Source organism: Eptesicus fuscus, chromosome 22, assembly GCF_027574615.1.
Source record: "Eptesicus fuscus isolate TK198812 chromosome 22, DD_ASM_mEF_20220401, whole genome shotgun sequence".
NCBI classification, from domain to species: domain Eukaryota; kingdom Metazoa; phylum Chordata; class Mammalia; order Chiroptera; family Vespertilionidae; genus Eptesicus; species Eptesicus fuscus.
The window spans coordinates 38,184,108-38,193,401 of record NC_072494.1 but is presented as its reverse complement, the minus strand read 5'-3'; the positions used below and the strand labels follow the sequence as shown (position 1 = coordinate 38,193,401).

The window sequence follows — 9,294 nt, the reverse complement described above, 5'->3', positions numbered from 1 at the left end:
GTGTCTTTTTACCCAGAGTATGACGGAGCCCCTTCCTAGTTGTTGAGCGGGAAGGCAACATCTGGGAGAGACAGGAAAGTCAGGATTCGGTAGATGTGGGCAGGAGGAAGAATGGTGCCCATAGAATGGTCCGGAAACACTCAAACAGGTCATCCCTCCTTGTCCTCCCGCCCCCTTCTGACCTTCTAGAAAGAAAGAGAAAAGTGGGATCCCGGATTTTTCGATCCAGCCGGAGGGGCCTCAGTTTCCCCATCTGTGTAGTGAAGGAGGAAACGGTGCGGGACGATGCAGGACCACAAACCTAAGCCAGCCTCCGCACGCCCTGCCCAGCCCAGCCCTCCGTGAGCCACAGCCGCCCGTCGTCCTCGGGTCTTTATTGTGCTAACACTGCCGCTCCGAGCCGGGATCTCACACAGAACGATCCGGTCCAGAACCCACCCGCCCGGCCCCGGCCCCGGGACCTCGGCTCTGGCTGGGGACACCGGCGCTCGGCCCCAACCTCTCAGGCACGTCCCCTCCTCCTCCCGGAGCCCTGGGGCCAGGGGATGTGAGAGGGTCCGGGGAGCCTTTGCCTCCCGCCCCGCCTCCCACTTTGGGGAGCAGGCTCTGCCTCCCCACTCGTGTCCCGAGGAAAATGCCTTCCGTCCGCATCCACAGCCCCCGGGTGGCCTGGGCGGGCGGGGTCCGCGCAGACGGTGCGCGTCCCCAGCCGCGGGCGGGGAGCCGCGCCCTCTTCGGCGGAGCGCAGCGGGCGGGCGCTCACACCACCAGGCCGTCCTTGCCCGGCCGCGACCCCCGGGCGCAGTCCTCGGACTCGGCGCAGGTGACCTTGACGTAGACCGGGGCGGGGCCCGCCTCGCAGGCGGCGGTGCGGGACGCCAGGGCCACGTCCTCGGGGCCGCCGCAGGGCGGGGGCGCGCACGGGCGGCGCTGGGAGCGGCGGGCGGTCTGCGGCGGGTACCCCAGCAGGTGGGTGACGCGGCTGCCGCGCCCGCGGGCCTGGCACCCGGGCGCCACGGCGTCCTCTCTGTGGAGACAACAGGCGGGCGGTGAGCGGGCTCCCAAGCCACGCGGGCTGGCCTGGCGGAGCCCGGGCTGAGCACCTCGGCCCCCGCTCCCGCGCCCCCTCCCGGCGCCTCCCGGCCCGGCCCCTCGCTCGCTTGCCCTCCACCTACTCTCCCCGCTGCCGGTCGGGGCCATTCCCAGTCCCCAGCAGGGCTTGTCCACAAGGTCGGGGCAGCCCAGGGCCAGCGGCCCATCTAGGCGTTCTCAGCCCCTTTCTGATGTTTCCCCCGAACCACCGCCTGGAATAGGTGGGACCCTCGGAGACCCGGGAGATGCTGTCCTGGCCCTTCAGACCTGCCCTCTCGCCCGCTCTTCTCACCTCCCGCCCGCAATCTTCACCTCTTCCTCCATCCCGTCCCCGGCACTGCAATCATTAGCACTGCAAGTCTTGTTCTGTTTTTATTTCTAGTTTGTTTCTAGTATAAGTTAGTAGCACTAGTCTTAAGAACTCTCTTTAAATACACACGACCAGAGTCCTCACCGCTCCCTAGAGGGGAAACGTGGGAAAACACAGGCCCTGCCCTCAAGGAGCTTACAGTCTAGGCGGGACAGAGAGGGGCGCACCGAGGGCGGTGGGGGCGGGGGGCGGAGCTGAAGACTGTGGGCAGGAGGCGGGAGCGAAGCCATGCGGCCGGGGCAGGTCGGCATGCCGCCGTCCCAGCGCTCCAGGGCGATGGCGGGCAAGGTTGGAGTGGCGGGCGGGGGTGAGGAAGGGCAGGGCGCCGTCCCCTGTCCACAGCAGCATGCAGCATGCATCAGGTTTTACCTGATCTCATTAGACAAGTCTCCGCAGGCCCCTCCGCCGACCCCGCTGCGGTTGCCATAGCCGAAGGCCCCGCGGGCCCCGCCAGCTCCCCCGCAGCAGCAGCAGGTGAGCGCCCAGATGGCCAGCAGCAGGCAGCCCAGCAGGAGCAGAGAGCCGAGCACTGCGCCGACGATCACGCCTGCACGCCGGGAGTCTGCGGAGAGAAGGAGAGGCTGGTCAGGCTCTCCCAGGGCAGAGCTCCGTGGGAAAGGGGCTCAGGGCCCTGGGACACTCAGTGAGGAAGATGCGGGGGGGAGGCCAGAATGCAAGTTAACCCCTTATGTTTGCATATTTCTCCCAGGGCTTCCCACCTGCCCTAGGCAGAGACCTACGCAGGATGCAATGGGCAGGCAGAGCCAGCTCAGGCTCCAAAACACAGCCCAGTCTCCTCCAGTCCCGCTACAGGGCCCCCAAGGCCAGGGCACCTACCTGAGCCCTTCATCTCCACCACGCACACACTGTAGCCCACGTGGTTGGCCACCGTGCACTGGTACAGCCCATCATCCTCATGGGAGATGTCCTTCAACACCAGATCGCCGTTAAACACACCTGAAACTGAAGTTAGCACAGGCCTACCGTGAGGCGGGGGGGCCGGTGTCTGAGCGCCTCACCCCTGCCTTGGCACCGTGGGGTGGAAGGAGGGACAGTATGGGAACACACACTCCGGGCCACTCCACACCCCAGGTGGGTTACCCTCCCCCTGCTGAAACAGAGAAGGTAGGAAGAACCCCTCCGCCCTGGCTGGTTTGGCTCAGTGGATGGAGCCTGCGGACTGAAGGATCCCTGGTTGGATTCCCCTCGAGGGCACATGCCCAGTAGGGGGCGTGCAGGAGGCAGCCAATCAAAGATTCTCTTCATCATTAATGTTTCTATCCCTCTCTCCCTCTCAGAAATCAATAAAAATATATTTAAATTAAAAAAAAAGAATCCTTCCACCAGCAACAGGACCGAGACATCATTATTTCACTGTGTGGCCTTAGAGAACCATGCCCCTTCTCCGAGCCTCGGCCCCCTCCTTTGTACGGTGAAGCTGGGGTTACAGCAGAGGAATTCTAAGGCTCCCTCCAGCTCTAATCGTCTTGGTTGGATTTTGAGTGCTAGCTGGTTTCTCTGTATGCTGGCAGCTTTGCACACTTCACCCCATTTAATCCTCACAGGCCCCTGGAAGAAAGATGTTCTTACTCCCTTTTCATACATGATGAACCAAGGCACAGAGAGGTTAAGCCACTGGCCTGATTCTTGCAGTCCGCGGTCCAGCCGGGACTCAGCCCAGCTCAGCTGTCTATCTCAGACTGTGCTCTTTCCAAATAACCACACTGCTTTGGGCTGACCCTGCCCCACCCCTCTGCCTCCTCTTCTCTCAATAGCAGCTTCTGAAACAGGCTCAGAGGAGGCGTCTCCCACAGGGGTTCTAGGTTGGACTCGGTGCCACTGATGGCTCAGGGAGGCCCCAGCGGGTCCCCAAGTCCTGATCTTTCACTCATCCCACCCCCCTCTTCCAGGTCCCCCTCACCTTGATTAATGGAGCTGTGGAAGGACTCCTGATAGGACAGCTCAGACTGGAAACTGTGCTGCGAGTGATAGGATCCTGCACGGTAGGGGTGGGTGTGCCCACTGATCTTGGCCCACTTGTAGGAGAGAGGCGGGGTGCCCCCACTGGCAAAGCACTTCAGCACCACATCGTTGCCATACGCCATGTGGCCCTCAGACCAGCACATGGGCACTGCGGGCCGAGCTGCAGGAAAGCAGGCAATTGTGAGCCAGGCTCAGCCAAGAGGCACAGTTGGGCTCAGAGCGGCCATGCTAGCCTCGGCTCTGAAGTCTAGGGAAGGGGAGCCCAGAGGAGACTGGCCATACCTTGGACGGTGACGATGACCTTCCGGGTAGCCATCGTGGTCTTCTTCACCCGGCACTCATAGGTGGCTGTGTCGGCCACCTGCAGGTTCATGAGGTTGATGGAGGCGTCGTACTGGCTGGGGTCCGAGGCCGCAAAGCGGACCCTCTGCTGCAGGTGGGGGAGGTTGCCATGGTTGATTCTCTTGTCCTGGTAGCTAAGGAACTGCGAGGAAGAGAGGAAAATAGGGTGGTGAGACAGGCAGAGCCCAGGAGGCCCAGGTGGGCAAGTCACTCAAATTTTCTGAGACTCACTTTTCTCAGCTGAAAAGTGGGAATGATGATGCCTGGTCCACTACCCCTTACAAAATGGGTGGGACCAAGTAAGAGCAAGTACTTTGGAACGCATAAGAGCGAGTTGGGAACTTCTTTTTTTCTCTCACCTAAGGATATATTTATTGATTTTAGAAAGAGAGGAAAGGGGAGGGAGAGAGAGAGAGAGAAACATTGATGTGAGAGAGAAATACTGATCCATTGCCTCCTGTACATGCCCTGACTGGTGATGGAACCCACAACCTAGGTATGTGCCCTGAGCAGGAATCAAGTCCACAACCTTTTGGTATACAGTACGATGCACCAACCAACTGAGCCACCCGGCCAGGGCATGGGAACTTCTTGAAGGCAGGTACCACCCCTTTGGAGTGATTGCAGAGCTCTCATCCCTGTTGCCCCATTCCACAAGAGGCCTTGGGGGAAGTTCAAGGTCTTGGTTTTATTATCTGCCTCCTCTCCCCTCAGAGTGTTGGCTGGCCATCAGGTAGACCATGGAGTGTAGGGTAAGGGGCACCATGTACTCACCACATTCTCCCGATGTGAAGGGTCTGAATTGACCTGCATCCATTCGATGTCCAGCCCACTGGGACCATAATCCTCAGGGTCCAGGATGTAGGGGCAGCCCAGTCTTACATTGTCACCTTCTGCCAGGTACAGGATCTCCTGGCCATCCCCGTTGATTCGCACAGCAGACAGCAGTGCTAGGGGAAGAGGAGAGTGGGTCGGGTGTGGGAAACTGAGCCAGAGCTTGGGTCATCGGCTTCAGCTTCTCCCTCCCCCATTCTATCAGCAGCAACCCAGGCTCAGTGGGGGTTCCACAGGAAGGAGGGGCTGCTCTGAGTGTGTGTCTGTGTGTGTGCATGAAGCAGTATATGCAGGCCTGTGCACATGTGTGTATGCATCACATTCTATGATGTGTAGGACTGCATCTGAATCCTGTTTGTATACATATAGCTGTTAGTTATGCTTGTATGTATGCATGATTGTGTATGCATGTAAGAGTATGTATACAAGTATACATGTGTGCTTATGAGTATTTGTGGCTGCTTATGTGTACTGCTTATGTATACATGCCATGACCAGGTAGGATGTCTGCTTTTATATTTACACTAGTGACCCGGTGCACAGATTCATGCACATTGAAAGGAAAATAATTAGAAGATGGCTGGCGGGGCGGGACTGGGTGAGACAGGCCAGACACGCCCTGGAGCCAACTTCCCATGGTCCTTCCCTAGCCGGCTGTACCTGAGGGGCACCATGGAAGAGTCCCTCTAGCAGGTGGGGTCCCTCGGCCTGGCCTGCAGGGATCAGGCCAAAACCAGCTCTCCGACATCCCCTGAGGGGTCCCAGAGTACGAGAGGGCACTCTGCAAAGTTGCTGTCGTACAGGGTGTGGAACGCAAACACAAGTGTGCAGTAAACCAGATTCAGGGCCAACAGTGCCCCAGCAGCAACATAACCCATGGCTGAAGGTGGAGTCACGCAGCTCCGTGAGGAATCGGGCTCTCTCCTCTCTGGTTTTGGGGTGTGTCACACAAGAACCACCGCTGCCAAGTCACTGCAGCTTGGCAGCTCCTGCATTGAGGGTCTACTCCCTGGTGGTCAGTGCGCATCATAGCGACTGGTCAGACGGTTGGACACTTAGCATACTAGCCTTTTATATATATATATATACATGATTGTGTGTGTGTGTGTGTGTGTGTGTGTGTGTGTGTGTGTGTGTGTACAGTGTGCACATGGAGCACACAGAGCTGTTAAATGCTCTGACAGAGGAGCCTGGCTGGTTAAAAGCTGACTCGGTCTGGGCCACATGAGGTGCTCCTACCTGGAGGCAGGAGGATTGGACAGCATCACCTCTGGGGTCCCTTCCCAGCCCAAGGAGTGGAAGACTGGAACGTCCGTGTGTGTGTCTTGCGTATGATGGTGCACGTCTGGGGCTGTGTGCCTGTGCGTGACAGCAGGTGCCTGATTGTGTCAGTGCTCTGAGTGATGGTGCATGCCTGTGCATGACAGTGGGTGGCCATGACTGAGCTGAATTCATGTGTGACAGTGAATAATGGTGTGTGCCTCGGATTGAGGCCATATGCATCTGTAGGACAATGAGCCTTGTGTGATGATGTGTAGCAGCGTGGACTGTGTGTCCTGCCCTCTCGTCATTGTGAGGCTCAGGTACAGCTGCCCCATATGCTCACTCCACTCGGGTCCCCTCCCACTGCTGCCAGCCTGCCCCACTGAGTCAGCCTGGGGGAGGACCTGGGGTCTGGAAACTCAGCACTGAGCTCCTCTCCTTTTTATTCTGAAGCCCCAGGCAGGCACTAGCCCCAACCAGTTGGACCTAGAGAGGAATAGAAGGGGGTGTGCCTAGGGCCCCAACCTTGGCAGGTAGGACAAGTAGGCTCTGCCTCCCAATCTCCTGCACTTCTTGTTCCCCAGACCCTTTGGCCCAGCCTGCATCACCCCGCTTCATTCTTTGTTGAGAGGCAACAAGTCCTTTGGAGTCTCAGCCCCTGGTCTCAGCTACTCACTCTGCTCTGCCCTTCTCTGGCTCTCTCCTGAGACCCACCTCACAGCTAGACAGCATCGCAGACACACAATTACACTGTCACAGCCAAACACATAGACACGCTCTTACAAGCCTTCTAAATGCAGGGACGCACTTATGGGGTTCCACCTTCCTACACACGAATACTATCAGATTCATACAGAGACACAGCTGCACACCAGCACAGGTCCGGATTAATCCAGAAGACACGCCCACTGCACAGGGCATAGTCCATGTGTGCTCATTCAAGACCAAGCCTACCTGCAGAAGCTTACCTGGTTCTAAAGAGCCAGCACGCACTCTTGCGACACCCAGCAGTGCAGACATCCCTGAACTTGCCCCTCAGAACCCTGGCTAAACCATCAGCCCCGCTCGAACCCCGCTAGGCTCCAGGGGCACCCAGAGTGGGCAGGCTCCCTGCTGGGGCTCTAACGGGACCTGGTGATGCCTCCTCCAGCCCCAGACAGAACATCAGCTCATTTCTGAGATAAGGATCCAGATGCCATCTGCCAGGTCCTGGGGCGGCACAAGGCAAGCCAGCGATGAGCCAGCACTCCGCAGAGAGCAGAGCCTCCGCCCTAAGGGCCCTGGAAGCAACCCACAAAGCGAGGACTCTTCCCTGCACCCGGGGGCCAGCCGATGGGAGGGTAAGTATTCAGGGAAGGGGCCTGGAAGGAGGGGCAAGCTGGAAGAGGGCCTGCACCCCGCACTAGGCTCCGTGTCTTCCTTTGTCCCAGGCCAGGGAGCCTCACCCTAGCCGTTCCATCTCCCTAGAAGCTTCCTCAGTCTCTTCCTAAGGGCTCCAATCTTTCTGCTTGCCTTTACTCTCCTGGGGAAGTTCTTCCTGGTGTCTCACCCTGATTTCTCTTGCTGTGACACTGAGGGAGTAGGAGAGAAGAGAGAGGCAGGAGAGAGGAAAGAGAGCCAGAGAGGAAGAGAGCCCTGGGCAGGGAGATCCGGAGAGGGGAGGAAATCCCAGCGGGCTGCAAGGAAGAGGGCAGTGCTGACTACTGGTCCCCCAGGGGCTGCACCCTCGGTGGATGTCACCTCAACAGTAGTGTCTATTCTCAACTGGAAATCCTTTGTGAATTTCCAAGCTGCTTCCAGAGCTCCTAACCCTCCCTCTGGAGGTGCAGAAGGAGAGGGGATGGAGGGGAGAAAAGGAGGCCCCCTCCCAAGAGGATATTGGTGCATAAATACACGCAGCACACACCCAGGACATGTGCCACCCACACAGAGATGTGCCAGGTTCCCACAGCACGGCCAGAGCTTCCTGCACAGGCTCCGCCAGCCCGACTCTCACCAAACAGGGGGAGTTGTAGACGTTCTGCCAGAAACTCATCACACACACACACACACACACACACACACACACACACACGGGCTGAAAATACTTCCCCTTTCATAAGCTCCTTCTCCCACACTCCCTCGCCCCTAGCCCAGACCCCGGGGTGGGTCTCCGAGCCATTTCCAGCAGTGCCCACACAGAGTGGCCCTTGCTGAGACTTGCCCCAACCTGGGCAGGGAGCCAGGACATCCAACCTGAGCCCTGCCCTCCACGGGAGCCCCAGTGGGGTGAAGACACTGTGGAGTTGCTGTCCCCACCCTCCTCCGCCTCATCCTGGAGGGGAGCACTCCCCTGGGACTCTCACAACACAAGGCCTGGAGTGGAGGTCTCCGGTCAGGGCTGTAACTGGCAGTGCTGGGAGCAGCCACTCGGGCCACGTCCGCTGAGGCTCTGCCCTCTGCAGGCAGCTCCCTGCCCTGGCCCTGGCCTGGGGTGGGCGCCCTCCTGCTGGACACACTGGTGAAAGGCTCCTTCCCAGGCTCCTCCTCGGCCCCCACCCAGCTTGGCTGCTCACCTGCCCATCCACCCCACTCCCAGTTTCCACGGCCCTGTACTCAGGCACTGCAGGTGTGTGCAGGTGCGAGCCCCACAATGAGGGGCCACCCAAGACCTCTGCCCCAAACTCCAGACCTGGGGCTCTCCTGGGGAGAGGCCCCTTGGCAATATCCAAACCTGGTGGCAGCAGGGCAAGGGTGGGCCGCGCCCTGCCAGGGCATCTCAGAAACCGCCAGGCTCCTCCGCTCGCCCCTCACTGCCCCTTTCTCTGCCATCTAGCGTGCGGGCATCCCTGCCCGCTGCCCAGCCCCATACCTGGGCTCAGGCACACGAGCAGAAGGTGGAAGGCTCCTCGAACTCCCATGTCTCTGATCTCAGTGTCTCCTCCGCCTGGGCTGGGTGTCCCTGGGCCGGCGGCAGTGGGGCCGGCAGTGGGGCCGGTGGTAGTGTGTAGGGATGGGTGGAGGGAGGGGGAGTTGAGGGCCCAGACACTGCCCCGGGGTGGTAGGAAGGTGCAATGAGGGCCCGGCTGGGGAACAGCCAGAGTTATTTCTATGGAAGGGAGGGGGCCAGGTCCCCGCCTTGGGGAGGAGTCCCCAAAACCCTAATTACCAGGGTGACAGAGTGGCCTACCCAGGCATTACCCAGCCATCACCCAAGCTCTTCCCTATCCAGAGAGTGGGGCAGGGCTGCCCGTGGGACTTGTAATTAGGCACCTGTTAAACTTCCACTTCCTCCTGGCCCCGTCCTCAGTGGCAATAGTCACCCCCTTTGATGGCATCCGTGGAGCTCCCCGCACCACTCGGGTTTGTTACCTTCCTCCCCAGGGGAACATGGAAGAGGAAGGAGAAGCCAAGCTTGGGGAGGAGGGTGT

General features: G+C 59.5%; 1 protein-coding gene across 1 annotated transcript; it reads right to left on the bottom strand.

Moving 5' to 3' along the window:
• Positions 1-759: 759 nt before the first annotated feature.
• VSIG8 (V-set and immunoglobulin domain containing 8) lies at positions 760-8,799 on the bottom strand. Its single transcript, XM_054712126.1, has 7 exons — positions 8,736-8,799; positions 4,562-4,737; positions 3,728-3,929; positions 3,384-3,605; positions 2,300-2,419; positions 1,832-2,024; positions 760-1,027 (listed from the first exon to the last, which is right to left on the bottom strand). The coding sequence occupies exons 1-7, from the start codon at positions 8,782-8,784 to the stop codon at positions 760-762; spliced, it is 1,230 nt and encodes a 409-aa protein (XP_054568101.1). The 5' UTR covers positions 8,785-8,799.
• Between the last annotated feature and the right edge of the window lie 495 nt (positions 8,800-9,294).